The 21710-nt window shown below is 35.4% G+C and overlaps 2 protein-coding genes across 7 annotated transcripts in view; one reads left to right on the forward strand and one right to left on the reverse strand.

Annotated features, from left to right (window-relative positions):
* LOC126973149 (protein MTSS 2) overlaps window positions 1-21710 on the forward strand; it is a 195460-nt gene that overhangs the window by 104439 nt on the left and 69311 nt on the right. The gene's annotated exons all lie outside the window — the stretch shown is intronic.
* LOC126973152 (phenoloxidase-activating enzyme-like) lies at window positions 231-20982 on the reverse strand. Its single transcript, XM_050820307.1, has 8 exons — window positions 20832-20982; window positions 13827-13975; window positions 10640-10791; window positions 5839-6095; window positions 4862-5015; window positions 3551-3759; window positions 2709-2863; window positions 231-2191 (listed from the first exon to the last, which is right to left on the reverse strand). Exons 1-8 carry the CDS (start codon window positions 20890-20892, stop codon window positions 1937-1939), a joined length of 1392 nt encoding a protein of 463 aa, XP_050676264.1. The 5' UTR covers window positions 20893-20982; the 3' UTR covers window positions 231-1936.

Consider the following 21710-nt stretch of genomic DNA (forward strand, 5'->3'; position numbering starts at 1 on the left):
ATTTATCCTATGTAGATTTAACATAGTCAAGAATAGTGAAGGGAATTGAGCTATATTCACACTAAGTCGTAATACTTGATAGATAGAATTAAAACTATTTAAATAAACCGCTTTCTAAAACGATTCACATGCGTGTGAAAACTGAATTTTATAATACAATAAATGAAAATTATTAGAAATCCCTTAGGATAATAAATTATGTTAATTATTTGCTAAAATTAATGTAAAAATTCAGTTTACAAAGTATTTTATTCGTATGTGTCGCTCTTGGGTTAGTAACAAGATACAAAATAAAAATCCTACTATTATGCTAGTGCCACTTCATAAAATGTATACTATATTATAATTATTTAAATATTTTCAAAATAATTTATCAGTTACCATTACCATTTTTGTAATAAATACAATTAATGGTAACTTGACCAGGCTGCGTTACTCTGCGCTGTATGTACGAAAACATACCTAGGAGCGTGAGGAATTCTTGAGGTAGATATACGCAGTCGGTTTTATTCCAGTCATAGGTCTATATTATGTTCTTTATTCATTTATGTGATCCGAGTAGTAAAAAGCCCAATAACGGCCGTTCCCAATATTCAGGTTATCTCCGGTTGTGGCCTACTTGAGATAAAAATTGTAACTGTCGTTGACTTTTCTGTCCCAATAAACTTATCGACGTGAATGGGAGGACGTATAGCTTACCAGCGATAGAAGTTTGTATTGAAATTGCAATTCACGCGTCCCAATATAAGGCGATAAGAATCGGGTATATTGGGACAGCTTCAGATTATTGACAGCTAATTACTGATAGTATAAGGTAGTAATTTATCTACAGTCAGTTAGAGTTCATCGTAATGTTATAGCAAGTTTTGTGACAGCCCTTGGAAATGTTAGCTACTAGCCGACGGACGATGTGGAAATGTAACTGGCCGTTTTCCGTCACAAAAAAGTCAAAAATTTCATACAGTAAAACAAAAAAACAAACCCACAAATTCACTTTGTGAATAACGCACTTTTGGCCCAGTTGTCATGTAAATACGAAGCCACTTTCCGAGAAGGTGTAGTATAAACGCAGTAACAAGCTTGGAAGGTTCTTCAGACACCAAGGCCAGAGACCAATCTAAGACATATTTTAGTCTTTTTTTTGACAGGACAGAATGAAAATCTTTGGATGAGGCCTTTATCGGAAGACAAGCTGTAGCAAACCGTTTGCCGATATTCATATAAAGGCGCCTTCATTTTATATTTAAAGCATCTAAAAATGTGTACAGAATAAAGGCTTTTAATTTATTATTTATTTTATATACCTATCTAATGTTTAATAATTGATTCTACGTGAATCATGAGTTCAATCAAGAGGCGGTCAATTGACTAATATGCCGTCGATTTTGGCGCTCCCTAGGTGCATGCTTTAAGAATTATCACCGCTTTTATCCCTATGGTTAGTGTATAAGACATAGGACACTCAATAATTCTTGTCTGCCTTGCATATGCCGAGACGGTTACTGAGTTGGCCGATGGATGTTATGAACACCGAGTGTGAGGATAACTCTATAAATACGATTTAAGACAGTTTTTTCACCCTTTAATGAATGTCTTTTAATTAGCAATCGATGTTGGATAAATGTTCGGGGTTAACCAAAATAGAAAGGTTTCCTTTCAAGTCTTTCCTATCTTTTTAAATTAAAATTTGAACATAGAATGAGGCATGGATAACGACACATCTTACATCACGTATTAAAAGTAGGTGGGTCATGTCTTCAAATGGCGTTTTACGGGACAAGAAAATATGATCTGTTTATATTTTCATGTCCATTTTGCTTCTAAGGTTAAATAACTTAGCATTTTTCAAAGGCTCTGTTGCTTGCAATCAATATTAGATGGTTCACGAGATCGTTTGTTTTTTTTTAAACACTGTATGTACGCATTAATGCATTTCTTATTCTCTGATTTGACTTTTGATCCAATCAAGGTAGAGGTGTACATTAGTGTAGATGCTTGGATTTGCCTTCATGCCGCATTGCTTAACTCCGAAGCTTGTGATACCAAGAATCTCCATAATCATCCCATTGAGGCTCATCAGTGGCCCTCCTGAGTCGCCCTCGCAGGAATCTCTACCCTCCTCCCCTCCGGCGCAAATTTGCTTCTCCCATAGCACGGATTTTCCCATTATCGAATATTTCTTGTTGCAATCCTGAAAAAAATTTATCAATTTTGTTTAGTAATTTGATAATAGAATAAATAGTTTTAAGCAAAATAACACAACAATATAAATTAAGTTTGAATAATAATTCAAATGTTTGCATGTTTGTTGACAGTGGAAAAATGTGCCTAGACGCTAAATGATTCACTCGTATTTTTTCAGTAAAATATTTTCTCTTACAGGTATCTGCATAGCATGTTAAAACAGCTTTATCAAATAGACTCAATAACGTACGCTTAACCATTCCATTAAAAACTCGATGTCTGGTTATTGCGCATATAGGACCCACCTGTTTAATTTTTGCCGCCGAATCCTCGCATCTAATCTCTTCCCCAAGCATAGCGATCATTCGTAGTAGAAGTTTATTCTACTATTGCAACTAACTTGTAGAAAAAACATCCAAACGTTGCATCACCGTACACGTACGTGGTTGGCACTTAGCGGTGATCACTTACCGTAATAGCCCTCCTTTCTTTATAAAACATTACGTCTTCAAATATTGAGTTACCTCCTGATTATAAAGCGGCAGGTCTACTTGCATCTTTTCTGCACTTTTCCTTACGGTTTCATTGATGGCACCCCACCCTGCGGCGAGAACTCTAAAATCATCTGGTGGACTTTTTGGGGGTGGCATAGTCGGTAAGCAAATCGGTCGAATGAAATCTGAAATATGGCCAAACTTGAAGTAAGAAGATAAAATCAGAATGAATACGTTTAGAATACTTGTAGTTAAAGGTAAATTATGAGTACGGTCTGATTTTCGAAATTACAACTGCTAGAGCCGTTGGGTGAATTATTTTTCTAATGTTTGTACACGCTTTCCAGCACTCGAGCTGCTGGTCTACTTCTAATCAATAAAGTAGACCCTATATAAAGTAGTTTTTTCCTCAAAATATTGTCGCATGGCCCGAAACGAAAATGAGATGATCATGCACCAGACATGGCAATTGAGTGAAGACGAAGCTGCGGCAAGCGGTGACATTGAGTGAATATGTTCGAAAAACTATCGGCGCGGCCGCACATTTACTTTGTCTTTAGAGTCGATTAACCGAATTGGAAAAAATAATAAGAATTCCGTACAAACTTCTGAAATGTTTGTGAATTTGATTTCCTAATTCTAGTACATATAGTGATCCGAAGAGAAAATTTGGAATGTGTCGGATGGTACCTGCGTACCAAATGTATACCAATGTGGCGTCTTACAGACTTAAACTCACATCAACTATCATATTAATGAATATCAGGATTATTCTGAACGGGAAACATAGGAACGTATAGAATGAATATAGAAAGTCTATTAGCAGAAGCCATTCGACTACGAATGCATAAAATGTTTCAGTGAAGTAGTACCTGAGTACGGTGCTAGTTCTGCGAGTCGCAGTAGAGCTATGTCGTTAATTTGTACAATCGTTTTTAAACTTAGATACTCAGGGTGAATTATAGATTCATCTATAAGTATCGATATGGCCCCTACGTTGCAATCTTCAGCGCCTCCTTCGGCTTCTACGCAGTCAGGTCCTTCGTTTTCGATGTTGTAGTCGCCTACACGAACGCTTCGTCTGAAATTACAATTATAAATTCATCAGATTCTATCTAATTTACTAAATCAGTATCCACTTTTTTTGTTCTGCCAAATGATTCTGAAGTTGATTAAATGATTTCTTATCACCTAGGAACCTACTCTGACATCGCCAAAAGAATTTTGAAGGCTGGTTTGATGAAATGATTGGAGTTAATTTTATTTTTTACTAGCTTACCCAGTGACGTTGTTTGGCCATATATATTATTAAAACAAATTACAATGAATTTTTTTGGGGTAAGTATATAAAAATAGTTTTCGGCCGTTTCTCAGACCTATCAAATGTTATACATAAAATTCTCGAGTCACGGTGTACGTAATTGAACTCCTCCGAAACGGCTCGACCGATTTTCATGAATCTTAGCGTGCATATCGGCTAGGGTGGAGAATCGGACAACATCTATTTTTCATCCCTCTAAATGTTAAGTGTGGTCCCTAATTTTTTTTTTCATTTTTTTTTTTTATAATAAAGCATAAAAAATACATACAACTCTAAATTTTCAAACCTCTACGATCAACACCTATTTTTGTATCGCGATTTTTATAATATTCTATTCCATATATTTGGTAGGTCTGAGAATCAGTTGCATTCCTATTTTTTTTTTAATTACTTTATATGGCAATACTTACAACGTTTGCTGGGTCAGCGAGTATACATATAAAATTTCATAAAAATCTATAGAGCCGTTACAGAGAAGTATGGCAAAAAACACTGTGACACGAGAATTTTATATATTACTAGCTGACCCAGCAAACGTTGTATTGCCGATATTAAAATCGCGATACATAAGTAACTGTTCATTGTAGATGGGTGAAAATTTGAAGTTGTATGTATTTTTTAATGCTGACTCAAAATGAAACTCAACAAATTTAAAAAAAATATCAAAAAAAATTCAAAAAAAAAAATTGGCGTGCCTTAACATTTAGGGGGATGAAAAATAGATGTTATCCGAATCTCAGACCTACCCAATATGCACTCAAAATTTCATGAGAATCGGTCAAGCCGTTTCGAAGGAGTTTAACTACAAACACCGCGACATGAGAATTTTATATATTTGATATATGTAGATATGACAACTTACGCAAGCCTCGGTGTTTTATCATGTGTTACGATGCAGTGTGCAGCAGAGAGAACATATCGACGGCTTATCAGTGATCCGCCGCACAACAAATCTTTTGACTCGTACTCTATCAACACCAGCCACGGGAACTGGTCTATTGCAGTCATGTTGCCACCTGAAATGAAAATTATTAGCCTCTGAGTCATACTTTAATTTAATTCGGTTGGGTAAATTAATAGCGTCAAATAGTAGAAATTAAGATATACCGGATAACGGATTTGGTAAATGGGCCCAACGTTGAGTTGTCGTTTTCGTAGGAATTGGAGTTGCCTGATATAAAAGTCTGGAAATGGAGCAAAGTCCTGACATTTAAAGCTTTAACAATTAAAAGTGTTTGATACTTACTATTTTATATATATTTCTTTGTTTTTCAAGTAGTGATGGTATTTGCCAAGAAAGGTGTGTTCATACACACCTTTCACCTTGATATATGATGATTATTTCAATTATTTTTTAAGAAATATAAAAAAAACAAAGAAAACATATAAAAAAATCATACACAAATGCACCCATGCCAAATGATTACGAAAGTGAAGTGTCAGTGGGCAGGGCACATAGTTCGACGGTCAGATGGCCGTTCAGGCAGTAAAGTCCTTGAATGGCGACCACATACCGGAAGACGTAGTGTTGGTAGGCCCCACACAAGATGGACCGACGATCTGGTCATATCGCCGGAAAACGTTGGACGAGGGCAGCGCAGGACCGATCGTCATTTCGATCTTTGGGCGAGGCCTTTGTCCGATGGACCCAAGATCTGGTCAAGATCGCCGGAATACGTTTAGGGCAGCGCAGAACCTATCGTTTTGGAAATCTTTGTGGAAGGCCTTTCTTCCAGCTCATGATGATGATGATGATACAACATTAGATTCTAATAAACGGCCTTGTTAATACCTTAGATTAACGGAAATTCAACATAAACACGTTATATAATCTCTTACCAACAATTCTGTTATCGTATGAAGCTTCAACCCCGCAACACCCGGTAGCCGGACTCGGAATACTGATATACGATTGACAGTTCTCATTGCCGAACTTTGATATCGCTTCATTATTATTAATTGGCAAATCTGTTGGTGCAGGGGTATTTCCAAGTTCGTTAGTTTTTGATGAAACCGTGTCTTTATCAGTAACTGCTCCTGTACTATTATCTTCCTCACAGCATACATGTACAGCATTAGTGTCTTCAGTGTTACAGCTGAAAATATTATTACGTCTGTGACAAACTAGTCTAACTGTAAATATGCTAGACTATGAGAAACATTAAAATCAAGTATATTTTTGTAAATATAATATGTGCGTATAATATATATGTATGCATTATGCTTCCGAATCTTTATCCGTACCTTACTACTGATATCTTATCGTAATTTTATTCATCTAATCTATTCTAATCGGTTTAATTATATCTGACAAATTAATAGGATTTTCAAAAATACTTAAATATTTGCAGTTCCAGAAACATTCAATAGAGATAAATTGAATGTCATAAAAGCGAAAATAACATATTTTTTAGTCTCAAGTAGCTTTTTTTACGTTGGAAATTTATCGCTTAGTTTATTTTTGATTTTTTCTTATTTATTTAGAAATAAAATTATGTTTAAATATTAGGTAACCTTGTCCGCAATAGTAGTCGGTATTATTTTAAGTTTTTTTTATACTTAACTATTGATCTACATATTATGCCGTACTCCTGACATACTTGCCTGGCCTCTTGATTTTTTTTTTATGAAAAAGTTAGTTGAAAAGTTCATATTATTCTTATTTGTGAAAAAACTGTTTGGAAGCGACGCGCGGAAGGGCCTTGAAAGGTTTCTCTTATTAATCTTTATTTTCAAAATTACGTTTAAAGTTATATACTGTGAAGGTATCTTACATTTAATGACCAAAGAGTAGATTGAAATTAATGTAAATTTTATTAAGTTCTTAAGAAATTTTTCAAATTCAAATACCAATATTTTTCAAAAAAACAACCATGCAGGCCACAGACCTGAAAAAAACGGGTGCAAAGAACTCAGGGCATAATTTTTTTAAATAAATTTTAGTTACAATATAAAATCCATCAATAAAATTATTATTAAACAACTTGATGACGGTTGCTCTATTCCCAATCTCGTTATCATTAAAAGAGTCGCTTACGTTACCTTAGTAGTAGTAGTAGTAACCTTTACCACAAAATAATCGTTTCTTAAGAATTCTTTTGAATTTAACACAATTATTTTGTACATTTTCTGGAATCATGTTGTGAAAACATATACATCGCGCAACAAAAGAGTAATAAATGGTTACAGTGAATAATAGCATCGCGAACTTATAACTCTAGAATTTTCGAATGTATAATTTTTATTTTCTTATATTATTTCTAATGTTTAATTGTGCATCCATACTTTTGTGAAAAACTGTGTGTAAAGTTATCGTGAAAACCGCTATTAAAAACAGCCGCGTGATTTAGTCTTTATTGACCTCAAAAAGGCTTTTGATACTGTCAGTCATACCCTGTTCCTAGAAAAACTGGAACACATAGGCATAATAGAAACCGCACACAAAATCCTAGGAGTCATACTTAAAAAGTCGGTATCAGATTGTAAAAATTTGAGCTCATCAAAGCAAACCCAAGCTGCTGACATGCTGGGTTCCTCAGGGATCCCTTCTAGCGCCTTTATTATTCCTGGTGTACGTAAATAACATACATCAAGCAATATTGCAGGGTGATCTTACTCTTTATGCAGACGATAAATGCCTATTTTACTTCGGAAAAACTTAGAACAACTAATGGGAAATGCAAAGGAAATGCATAAATGATTAGAATATACTGCAAAAGTGGATTTAATATAGCCTTTTAACTATTAATAGCTCCAAAACTAAATATTTAGCGCTAAAAATAAACAACTACCTAACCTTCGTGATCTTACCATGAACGAAGAAGTTTTACAAAGGACTTATGAATAAAAATATCTTGGATTGACACTCAATATCCACTTAACATGGAAGTCACACCTAAGAAATATAAAAAACAATCTCGACTTTTGATATATAATGTCCTAGTTAAGACACACTTACTTTACCTCATTGAAATATGGGGTAATGCAGGTAACACCAATATAAAACCAATCCAAACTCCTTAACCCCTCCAGAAACTATTGACAAATAAACGAAAATATTGAACATTTCTCAACTTTGTTTATTTTCTATATATGCATACTTTTATAACATAAGATAACTCACAGACTCATTCACTCAAGTAAAACACAAAACAATCAAATACACACATCAAAAAAGTCTAAACAACATGCATGATATTACAAATTTACCATTTGTATTAATTTATTTCTAGGTCTTTATTCACTCAAAGTGCATAGGTATGTAAACTTTTTTGTTATTGATGACATACTGGCTGGTTGAATAAAAAATCGATTATGTTTTTTTTTATTCATAAAATTAAATGAAAGGGAATTTGTTTGAATGTAAGTGCGTATTTATTGCAACATTTAGTCTTGATTTTATAATTTAACCAACCATTTAAATAAAGTTAGCGACAAAATTGAATTGTTAGATATTGTTTACGCCATGGAGCGACGTCATTTGACGGCAAATGAAATGCAAAGAGCTGTAGGGATGTTGCAAGCGGGAAGTAATCAGTCTCAGGTATCTCGGCATTTTAGCATTCATAGAAGTGTTATTTGTCGTCTTCGGCAGCGCTACAATAATACAAGGGAACCCGCTGAACTACAACTGACTGCAAGACGCCAGCCGATGTTAACCGCTCGAGAGATAAGCATGAGTACGGCCTACGAGCTCGACGCCCAATTAGGTACCCGGTGTAATCCGTATAATTTATACGTCACGATTAGATTTGCGATTCCGCGCTCGTCAAAATGAATGGTGTAGAGAACGCAGAACATGGACCCAGGAACAGTGGGATAAAATTATGTTTTCCGATGAGTCGCGCTTCGGGTTTAGGCCTGATACAAGAAGGGTGCAAGTGTACCGTCGGCCCGGAAATACTGAAAGGCTCAGGTGCATTCAGGTAGTTCATCCATACAGCGGCTCAACAGTTATGGTACGGGCGGGTATTATGAAGAACAGGCAAACTGAGCTCGTTTTTGTAAATGGAAACATGAACGCTGAAAATTACGTTGAGGATATTCTCAGACCCTATGTTCATCCATTTGCACAAACCTTTGGCTCCGATTTTATGTTTATGCGTGACAATGCGCGTTCACATACAGCTCGGCGAACCAGTCAATACCTGGCAACGGAGAACGTCTGTGTATTGCCCTGGCCTGCACTATCGAAAGACCTCAACGCCATAGAGCACGCATCGGGACATGCTCCAGAGACGTGTTTTGAAGGACTTGGACGGAGAGACAACAACCCAACAGCTGAAGGATTTGCTACAATTTCATTGGGAGCGAATACCGCAAGATTACATAAACAGTCTCATTAATTCAATGAATAATCGTTGCCGACAAGTTCTGAATAGCAGAGGAGGCCATACTTTGTATTAAATTATCCTATTCTTTCACAATAAATTCATTTTCTTTAGAAATTTCATTTTGTTGAAAAAATGTTTAGTTGCTTATATACCTTAATTTCTGCAGTATATTCTAATATTGTTAATTTCTGTTATTAAAATAACTTAACCTTAGAAACTTTAACTTAAGAAACAGCAGCTGTTATCTTTAACCGACTTCAAAAAAGGAGGGGTTTCTCAATTTGTCGGTATGTTCTTTTTTTATGTTTGTTACCTCAAAACTTACGACTGGGTGAACCGATTTTGATAATTCTTTTTTTATTTGAAAGCTGGTGCTTCCCGTTGTAATTTAGTCCAGTTCTGACAATGACATCCATGAGAAAACCATAAAAGTTTAGTGTGGTTAGGTTCCGATTATGGAATCCATGACAAAGTAACGGAACTCTTCAAGTCTTAGGAGCCAAATTAACGATATTCGGCCGAATCTTTTGTATGCTATCCGGATATTTAAGTCATTAACCATAACATAGCTATGGTCAAGTAATTGTCGTAGTCGAATATGATGATCAATGGAACTCCTTAACGACATCAAGGGTGTGTTCTGTGGCAGAATTTCTAACTGTCTATAATCAAATTGCACAGCACTTACGTTCATTGCTGCATTGAAAAATTTAGTATATCTACACATATTTAGACAAATTGTTAGTTAGTGTGCTTTAAATTCACTAAAAATCATAAATTAAAAAAAAAACATCAAAAACACTATTCCAAAACAATAATGTGCACCAAAAAGTATAATAATAATTGCGTGATTTTATACAATCTAATTAATTAATCTAATTGTAGTTGTACAATTAGTATGTATTATGTCGCGCCAGTCACTTTGTATAGGTAGTATTAGAACCAACTATGGTGAAAATAATCTAACATTTGTTGGAGCACAGCTTTACAATAAGCTTCCGAACACTGTTAGGGAATCGACTTCGCTCAACATTTTTTTAAAAAAACGCTGCTATTTCATACAAACCTATAAATAAAAACATCTTATTAATATAATAATAATAAACCATATCTTTTCACTTGGACCACTGTCTTAAAACCGGACTGCAGCAATGAGCAAATTCGCCTCTCATTCACTGATTTTGTGTTCTCATGTAAGTGACGACTGTCTTAATGAGAAATGAAGTTCTTTAAACCGAAACTGATTTAGTGGGAGGTATCAACTTTGTTTTATACTAAGTCTGTATATATGTGATATTGTAACCTACTTGGCACTTTTGATGTATTCCATATTCTTGCTTGAAAAGGGAGGGCGCATCAGCATGTTGATGCTCGTGCAGGAGGACATCTTTATACACCGGCCGGGCTTGCCGTTTGGCGACACGCATTTGTTATTGGTCGTAGATGGCGGGCAGCATACCTGTCAAAATGATAATTATAACTTAAATCTTAGATAATTTATACATCTATAGGTTGTCTCACAGCAAGAGTCCCTTGCTGTGAGACAACCTATAAAAACAGGCCAGGAATAAAAGTTTAGTGTGCGTGTCAAGCTACATCTTACTCTCGCGATTTGTATGACACATTGTGTTAGTGTGTGTAAAAAACTAAACTAATTTGTTTTTCAACGTTTTCACAGCTGTCAGAGTCTATCTGGACGTATAAATGGTCCAAGAATTTAATATACAATTAAATTTATTTAAGTGAGGCCTTAGCCCAGCCCATAAAGCAATAATAAGGGTACCTATTTATATCTAGTACATACTACCCCCTACATAGGGGGAATTGCAGTGCGTTGTTTTCACAACCATTCTACCGAGACCAGATATAAATATACTTCCTCCCACCTGCTCCCGAACCTCAATTCAGCTTGATGCCAGCGTCAACCGGTCGGTTCAGTGTCGCAGTCGTGCTCTGATCTTTAAGGCCTCCACACTATCAGTAAGCCCGGTATCCACCAAAGCGGAGAGGATAGGAGACGCGAGGGAGTTAAGCCACGAAGCTGTCAGGTTATTTACACCAAAGCGGAGAGGAGATGTTAGCTGTGAGCGATCGAAATCAGTCAAGTGATGTGTAAGTCAGGTCCGTCAATTAAATGACGCTTTCGGTTGGGCAAGGGCACACGCATCTCCGCCGCGCTCTGCGAAAATTAATATCAAAATTCTATAGAAAAATGAGACATTTCCTCTCCTCTCTGCTTGATCCATTTCCACTAAAGTAAACGGAGAGGAGACGTGGAAATAACGAAATCTGACTGGTTATCAAATACATCTCCTCTCCTCTCCGCTTTGGTGGATACCGGGCCTCACTCTTCTGTTGCTCTTCTTGAAAGACGCGATAATCGCATATCACCAGATTCTTTCGTTCTCTCATCTCAATAAAAATACGGCGGCAAAAGTGAATTCAATCCCAGAAGAGATAATCGAAATCCTTTACGAATAATAAAACTTCTCATCAATATCCATAATACACATACACACATATATACAGATACAGGCATAGTGACCCTCGCGAGAACAGACAGGGAAGCTTCCTAGGACCTCTGAATGTCTAGCTCTGATCAGAATTCGTTTTATGCAAAACGGGGTCAAACCAATTATTTCCATTCCAAAATTTTCAATTTTGTTGGGATGTTAAAAAGTGTGATAAATGCGGAATTTCGAAACAATCTCTACATTCATTGCAATGTAATTTCGAAAATTTAAATGCAAATTTGGAATTATAGTACACAAAGAGACTAAACTGCCAGTTGCTTATTGGCATATTTTTTTTGATGATTTCAATCTTCTTTTTATCAGCGCTATTTCGGATTTCTTAATGAGACGTTTATATTATCAATAACACCCTTCTGTCTATGTAGTAAGACAGTAATTTTATATGAATGGTAATAACAGCGTTATCGTTGCTCTGGGAAACTCCAAGTAAACTAAGGTTTTTCTCGTTGAGACATTACCCCAATAATTTTAATAATACATCTCTTTTATAGACTACAGAGACGAGGCCTATCGCTTTTGCTGCATCTGTGTTGCAATAGGTAGAACGACTTGAACAACCGAACTTGGCCGACACGCACCATTATGTTTTCGGTTTTCCAATTCATGTACACGTTTATTCGATACTTTATAAGATTGGCAACGCTTATGTTTTATCTGGTGGGTACAGTAAGGAATTGTTTAGTCGTAGGCAGTTTTTTTTTAAATCAGTTAGTCAATAAGCTTGCACTTTAAGTGATTACCGCCATCCAGGCTCTCTTACAACCAGAGAAATGACATACTACCCAAAAAGTACATATTGTATGTACTGCTTTTAGTGTACTTATAGTAAAAGTTTATTGTTGGTAAATTGTACTTTCTACAACTGTAGACATGAAATTGTAACCCGTATTTGAATTGACTTTATTTTGCAATCCTACTAATATCTTCCCTTTCTTGGCGTGCGTCCGTGCAGAATGGGATGTTGCTATGCCAACTTAATGGCTGATAGGTTTGCCCTTCATGTTTCAGTATGACAACTGTCTCTGTTATTAAATCTAAATATTTTATTGAGATAAAACCTTTAGTTGCGAATGCAACGGGCAACTTCTAGTAGGTGAATAAACAAACATGAGGGTCACCTGGAAGTGATCAGCGCTGCTCCAACATACTAGCGGATAGACAAACAAAACGTGCAAGAGAGAAGAAAGAACGAAAGATCTCTTACGGAGATACAGCATGATAGAAAGGAAAAGCGAATCTATTTGTTACTGTTAGTGTATTGTGTGACAAGTCGTACATAGTTGTCAACCACGCTTGACATATTTAGCTTACACATTGACAAATCAAAATTGGTCGCATCATCGAGCTGTCAAGTGGTCTTTACGCTATTTTTTTTATGAAATTAGGGGATGAGTCGAGAAGGCCGTTCAGCTGATTGTAATTGATACGCCATGCCTATTACAATGCAGTGCCCAAAAATTCTGAGCGGCACTACAATTGCGCTTGTCACCTTGAGACATAAGATGTTAAGTCTCATTTGCCCAGTAATTTCACTAGCTAGGGCGCCTTTCATACCGAAACACAGTAATGTTTACACATTACTGCTTCACGGCAGGAAGAGGCGCTGCTGTGCTACCCATAATCTAGCTGGCATCCTGTGCGCAAAGGAGCCTCCCACTGGTATATTGTAAGTCTGAGTGAAATAACTGAAGGGTAGTTAACTTGGTGTAAGGAAGTTCGTTTCTCAGTTGATCTTACTTGTTTGATTATGATTGACAAACTGTTTTGTTCGCTAGTTAGCAACTGTAATTTACATAAATGTACCGTTATTCCTGATCGGCGAATATTATTTGATAATTCTAATTTTAACCTTGAACCGAACTCGAATGGTGCAATTCGCACAGCATGGCCGCTTTTTTGAGTACAGCCTTTTCAATTAATCAATCAATATTTATCGCTCAGTCTCTATGATGAAACTTACATTCGGATTGTCACCGTCGAAGCCACAGTGCCACGCCTTTACCACCTCCCTCCCGTGCGGTTTCACGTGGATCATCTGCAGCAGTTGGTCGCATTTGGTTATTGGTACGCAGTGACTTGGGAATCCGGTAGGCGTTATGCATTCTTCATCTGGAAAAAATATTCTACAATTTAATTCATAATAATACAAAACCTATTTCGAGGTAGGTATAGATATATATGTATTTCCGGGTGACGAAATAATACAGAATAATTCTGATGCCAAATTTCATGATAAAACTTGTTTGAATAGGTTGGCTAAAATGTTGTATATTATATATAACGGTGCAAGGCCAGTCACATGGGTGGGCGTTGAACACGACAGCAAGTAAAACACAGTCTTATAAACGTAACAATTGTAATGGTAGGTACACTTCAGAAAGCCTTATGACAATGTACTAAGAACCGCCTCGCTCGATAGTTTCTCAGTGACTGCCTCCTCGTCGCTCGCCCCGTGGCCGGCGCCTGATCTCGACCGCATCCGCACCGCACGCCGCGACCGTTTACACTCGAGCCAAGACGAGCTACTACTTTTACAAGCTCGTCTTCAAGCCCTGCCACATTTACGAACCGCAGTATCTTCTTGACGCGAGTATTACAAACAGCAACTGGGAATCAGGGTGTAGTGACCAAGGATGGTGTTACGCTTATGCATTAGTGGACCGCAATCGCAGAGGAGATGAAGAGGCTTAAAAAGGTTATTAAAGAAAATTTATTGAATTAGGCGTTACTTTGCGGAAATCCATAATTATACAAATGATTTAAGTTTTCGTTAGTGTTAATTCCGCCAATATTTTTTTTTAAAAATAAATGGCTTAAATGTGTTAGAGCAATTAGAAATTATAAAATACAAAAATAACATGTTTACATTGTTGAATGAACAAACAAATTTAGTCCCATCACCTTTGTTACGTGTCTCTTCCGGGGGTAATATGTCACAACAGCCGACCAATCACAGCGCGTCATTTCATGGGACGAGGGTATAAAACAGCGGCTTCCGGCTCATTTGATTCAGTCTCGTGCCAGATTTTGGCGAGACAACACGTTCTGAGGATGCCTCGTGTAGAGGCGAAACACGTGTCGAATTGTTTTAAAAACAAATATTGGCGGAATTAACACTAAAGAAAACTTAAATCATTTGTATAAGGCTATTAAAGCTTTGGAATGAGCTTCTGCTATTCAACTAGCTTCCTTGCGCGGTGTTTCCGGGACGATACGCCATACGACATGGGTACCTTCAAAAGCGCATACACCTACCTTAAAGGCCGGCAACGCTCCTGTGAATCCTCTGGTGTTGCAAGAGAATGTGGGCGGCGATGATCACTTAACACCAGGTGACTCGGACGCTCGTTTGTCATCCTCTTCCATGAAAAAGAGGCGTTACAACCACACTAAGGTACTTGTTTAGGCGATAATGCCTGAACAATACGTAAACGTCATGAAGTTACATCAGTTAGTAATTTTAATGTTAATAATATAGGTGATGATTTACGGCCGTTTTCAATAATGTGTCTCTAGTTACGGATACATTGCTGTCACCGTTTAATGACAAGTTATGTCCAATATAGTTATAGTCCAATGCTTTATGTCGATAGGTTATTGAAATGTAAGTAAGCGTAAAAGGATAGATTTGTCTATCTCTAGTAGGTTAAACTAAGGATAGTTATTGAAAACGGCCGTTAACTGGGTGTTTAGGTGTTATGTTGAAGTGGAGAATTACTTTAATTGCATTAGAAGGATTTGCAAATTGAAACTTGGTGATGATGGGTACTTATTTGAAGTTAATTAGATATTTTTTTTATAATTGGTTAATATTTTCTTTTAGACTTTACAGAAATACAGATTTGTTATACATATGATGATTGTCCTTTACATTGTACTGTTTATCTTTGGTCACTTCAATTTGCATTACACATATACCAGGAAGTAGAAATTAATTAATTAAAACTTAATCTAAACATAAATACATTTAAAAAATAGATAAATAAAAATGTTACTTATAATATTTATTTAAATGATTGAGATCAGTCTTATGAATGTTCTGTCAAAATTATTAGTAGCAATAATAATGCGAATGAGTTTAAGAAAATATATATTTATTTATTTATTTAACACCAACAAGACAAACACTAACAAAAGTATAATAACATTATTACAATAAATAATATATTCTAAGTGTTGACTTAATTATAGGTGTAACACACATTTCAAAAACATAGACAAACATATTTAATTAAAATAAATGCAAACATTATCGGAATATTTACAAATTGAATTAAACGTAAATGAATAATAGATCAATAATATTATATAATAATTAAAACATGCATCATTTCACAATTATATAAAACAGACTTAAACTTATCAGTATTTATTAATTATTTGAATAAAATATACTTTTTGCCTATAATTTACAAAAAAAAATCATGAATATAAATGAAATAAATTCCGTTTAAATGACGAAATATGGTCTGAAAATATATCAATATCAACTTTTTTATCTTTTTCTTTATTAACAGTAGTTGTTATGACACCAATACATTTCTTACGTGATAATTTAATTGAGCTAATAAATAGGTATTATCAATGACGCCATTCACCAACTTATATAAGAAAGTAAGATCGAGGAGCTGTCTTCGATTCGAAAGTGACTGAAGCTTGAAGTACTTTAATTTATCCTCGTAACTCCTAAGAGTTTTAACTAGATTATGATCGTAAGATAGATGCAAAAGAAATCTCTTTTGTATCCTTTCGATTCCTTGTGAGTAAATATTAAAGCGTGGATTCCATAGAACGCTGCAGTATTCCAAGATACTACGTACCAAAGCTGAGTAAATAATTATTTTAGTGCGAGCATCCTTAAATTGCTTACAGTTACGAAAGAGGAAGCCAAGAGTCCTAAAACCCTTGCTTAATAATAAAACAATATTATCTATGTGGATATTATAGCGGAGCTTCTTGTCTAGCGTAACTCCTAAATCGCGTATGTGAGTAACTTCAGACAAAAGACTACCATCAATGTAATATGTTGATGCAAGAGATGTTTTCATTCTAGAAAATTTCATAACATGACACTTGTTAGCATTTAAAATCATGCCATTGTTACGACACCACAATAACAAATTGTTTAAGTCTTCCTGTAAAAGCTCTGCATCTGCTTTGAAGAGACAGGTCTAAAGATCTTAAGATCGTCAGCGAATAAGTAAAACTTAGAATTCGTAAGGCAATCACTGATGTCGTTAATAAATATGTTAAACAACAAAGGCCCTAGATGAGACCCTTGAGGTACACCAGAATAGGTAAAAAATGACTCAGAAGCATAACCATTAACAACAACAGTTGATGACCGATTGGCAAGATACGATTTAAACCAGTTCAGCAATGGGTCTGCTATACCTATGCCTTTGAGTTTCATTAGTAAAATTGAGTGATCAACCTTGTCGAAGGCCTTACTGAAGTCTGTGTAGATTGCATCAACGGATTTGCCAGTATCAAGAGCCTCAGTAATGTCTTCCACAAAGGAAACAAGGTTGGTAACTGTTGATCGAGCTTTCACGAACCCATACTGCACAGATGTAGCAAAGCTTTTAAAGTGCCATGAAACGACAGGACATATAAGTAGCTCAAACACTTTTGCAAAAACAGAAATTATGGAAATAGGTCTATAATTTTTTACCTCCTCTTTGTCACCGGCTTTAAATAAAGGCAACACCAGGGCTTTTTTCCATAAGGTTGGATATGTACTAGTCCTAAGAGATTTGTTGATAATTAGTGCAAGTGGTAAAGCTAATGCACTAGCGCAATTATGTACAAATATCGATGGAATACCGTCTGCTCCAGCTCCTTTCCTAATATCAAGTCTTTTTAAAACATTATAAACTTGGTCCTCTGTATAAGATATATATTCAAGGTACACATTACAACAAGGGTTGATAAGATTTGAAATACTATTAGAATTTTGATTATTACTATTACTATTATTGGAACTGTAAACTGACGATAAATAATCGGCGAAAACATTACAAATGTCTGTCCCATTGGAAACAGAGTTATTATCGTTTTGAATTTTTGTAGGATACGAACTTTTGCCTCTCTTTTGTTTTAAGAATGACCAAATTAATTCAGGGTTTGTTTGTAATAATAGTTCAAGTCGTTCAATATATTTAGCGTAGGAGCTTGCTAGCAATACCTCACATCTTTTTTTCAATAAATCAAAGGACAGTTTATCGCGAGGATTGTTATATTTTCGAACTTTCATCCTATATTTATATTTTTCTTTAATGCACTTGATCAGACACGGAGTGAACCAAACTGGGTATTTATGACTGCGTGATTTTGCTTTAGGTACATATTTCAAAATTAATTTACGAATTCCACCATAAAATTGTACAACCATATCGTCAACACAAGAACATTCACTCAAAATTTCCCTCCAGTCTATTTCATTGAGACCTTTCCTTATGTTTTCATAATCAGCCTTATGAAAACAAAATTTTGTAACGGTATTATTAGGGACTAGTGATGCCGGGTTTGTTAAATGAATTGTGAAAATCAATGGTGGATGAAGGGGATCAACACGTGTCAAAGGATCAGGATATGGTAGAATATCATCAATGTTAATATTGGACAATACGAGATCGAGTACCTTATTTTTAGAATTTGAGATATGATTAAATTGGTTCAATTCATGGCACGAGAGGAAGTCCGTTAAAAGATTCTGTAGATAACTATTGGAGTGATTTGCACAAAGATGCCCGTGTGGCTCCAGAGACCATGTTATACTACTTAGGTTGAAATCACCAGCAAAAATTATATTGTCATCGACTGACTCCAATACTCGACTTGCATTATTGATAAAATGCTCAAGAATGTGTTTTTGGACGGGTGGGGGGATATACACAGCACATATATAAAGTTTTTGAGGCTTACCTTGGTCATATTCTACTTCTACGCAAACTCAAAGATCCTCGCACTCAGACTCGAAATTAAAGAGCCGCTCAGAATTTAATTGCTTAGAAATTGCTATAAGTACACCGCCGCCATTCTTTGAAGCGTGATAACCACTACTCTCCCGATCACGTCTATATACATGATTACGATCATCAAAAATTTCTGAATCGAAAACACTCGCATTTAACCATGTTTCTGTCATAATAACAATATCATATCCATTACAAACTATGTTATTAAATACATCAATTGTTTTGGATCTGAGATCCCGAACATTTTGGTAATAAATAGAAATGTTATTCTGAAAAGTGCCCTTTTGTAAAAATTAAGAAAATAATACAAATTTAGCGCCACTCTATGACAAATTATTCACAGTATCATGATTACGTATATGGATGTAGTTAGATCCTTCCGATTTTCTGACAAATATTTTTCCATCACGAACCCAAACAAAACGGAAACCGAGCTCTAAGGTGAGCTGCAGTATGTAGATTTTTTCCTTCTGGCGTGAGATTTTCCGCAACGTATATTGGAGTAGTGGTATATTCTTGACGCTTGTGATTCCCAAATGGCTAGTGTTCAGCTTAGCGGTGCTATTTTTTTTATTAAATTTAATAGTAGCTGCTAAAATCATCGCGAAATCTAGGACTACTGAACTTTACTAAAATCGATCTTGGTCGGGGACTTTTAGAATTCATCTTTGCTAGTCTTGCACAAAAATGTATATTTTCTGGGGCTATTGGGCATTTAATGATTTTGCCTAGATGTTGTTCTGTGTTGACCAAATTTTCCTGTCTGTTTTCTGGAACACATTGGATTTCAATGTTGGAAGCTCGTGTCTGCTGTTCAAGCTGCGTAAGACGAGTTGTAATAGTCTGGTTAAGTCGAGTTGTAATAGTCTGGTTAATATATATGATTAAAGTATTCCTAATAATGACCTAGTTTTGATATAAATATTATGATTAAAAAGGAATTAAAAACATTATTATATATAAATCCAGTGTCCTGCTGTTTGTTTCCAGTGAACTCCTAAACTAATGAACGGATTTTTATAGGATTACATCTTGGAGTGCAGTTTAGTCCAACTGGGATAGTATTTATTTAGATACGGGACCCATAATTATTTTCTTTTACAATATTTGTTTTGTATGGACATATTTTCTATAATAAATTTCATTATAACAACAGGGAGTATATTTTACGAAAAAATTCTTGATCTTATGAAATATTATTGATAAATTCATAAAAAAAAACAGTATTTTATTTATTATGTACAGAACAACGTCTGCCTGGTCAGCTAGTGACAATATACATATAATACAGCAACGTGCTGGTGAACTAAATTATGACTGACACACCCAAATACACACCAGGAAATAAACACTGCGTCGATAAAAATATATTAATTGTTATTATAATATTGTGTGGTCACTGATTAATAAGGCGTCACGTCATAATGTTCCACCATGGCACTTACGAGCATTTTCGCGCATTTTGCAGAATAGGTTGACAGTAACTTGACCTACTGCTTATATAACATTATTTTATTGCTTAAATATAGTATTTTTCGAATATAATTGACGTGTACTGGCATTATAGAAGAGGAATCCAAAACCTGTCATTATTTCTGATGTATATCTATTAATTGCCATAACTATATAATATATATAATAAGATGAATAAAATTTATTTTATTTCCTTTAAAAATTCGCCCAGCGAAGCGGGCGCGAACGGCTAGTTTATAATAACACTAAAGCAGGAAGTATATATTTCTCCATAGACACTCACGAAACACGCACTATATACATATATACACTTGTAACATAGAACTTGACACGTGAGGAAACAGATTGTTTAGAAGCTATAATCTCAGTTGTAATTACCCGGTTCCATTGTTTATGATCGCGTATATCATTAAAGAGATCTTGTCTAATCGAGTTTACCGTATATACGCTATGATTAGCTTACTTGAAGACTCCACTTCATATCGCAGTATAAAATAAAGATTATTACTCACCTGCGCTTCTGGCGTAACACAGCAGCACGAACAGGTATAGTAGCGTAACGCAGGAAACCATTGCAACGTGCGATCTGTTCGGATGTCACAAAGCTACTACTAAACTTTTAAGCTTGTTTTCCTGTTCGCGTAAATGGACAGGTATACGTCACACATGGTCTGAGAATTGGCATCAAAAGGCAAGTGTACTGTGATAACTGAACAGGTAACACGCACATAATTTTAGATCAAAATTGCATTGAACCTTAGAACAATTATATGCGTCGGCGCTATTAGCTATTTCGTATATTGTTCAGTCAATCGCCTCCACACAAATGAAAAATTAAGCATTAATAAACAATAGCTGATATTGTGATAAGATGTATATAAATTTGTTTGGATTAGAATCTCGCCTAGTACCTACCACTCATTAAAACTTTAAGTAAATTTTAAATAAGTCTTAAAAGTAGAGCACAGACAGAGCATTCGTGGTTGAAATTTGGGGTAGTTTAATTGACATAAATATAGATATACAAACAAACAGCCATTAATATAATAATATTAGTTTTATTTATTATTATAATTTTATAATTCAATGACATTTAATTAAACCACCATCTACTATATGGTGTGATTCTGAAGCTGATAAATGTAAAGTCGCGTCGACTACAAAAAAAATATCCAGACGTCCACGTAAAAATAATTAAAAAAAAAACAATGATTTGATGTGGTTCAAATACCTTTTAAAAAATAAAAAGCCTCGTTTAGGTATGGATCAAGTACTGAAGAGTTTCGCAAACAAACAAAGTTATGAGACTGGTCTGTATTTAGCTTCGTCATGTCTGGTTCGTTTTTGACACTACACCTTCAGTTAATGAACGATATATTGAGAGACTTAAG

This window comes from Leptidea sinapis, chromosome 28 (genome assembly GCF_905404315.1).
Source record: "Leptidea sinapis chromosome 28, ilLepSina1.1, whole genome shotgun sequence".
Taxonomy (NCBI): Eukaryota; Metazoa; Arthropoda; class Insecta; order Lepidoptera; family Pieridae; genus Leptidea; species Leptidea sinapis.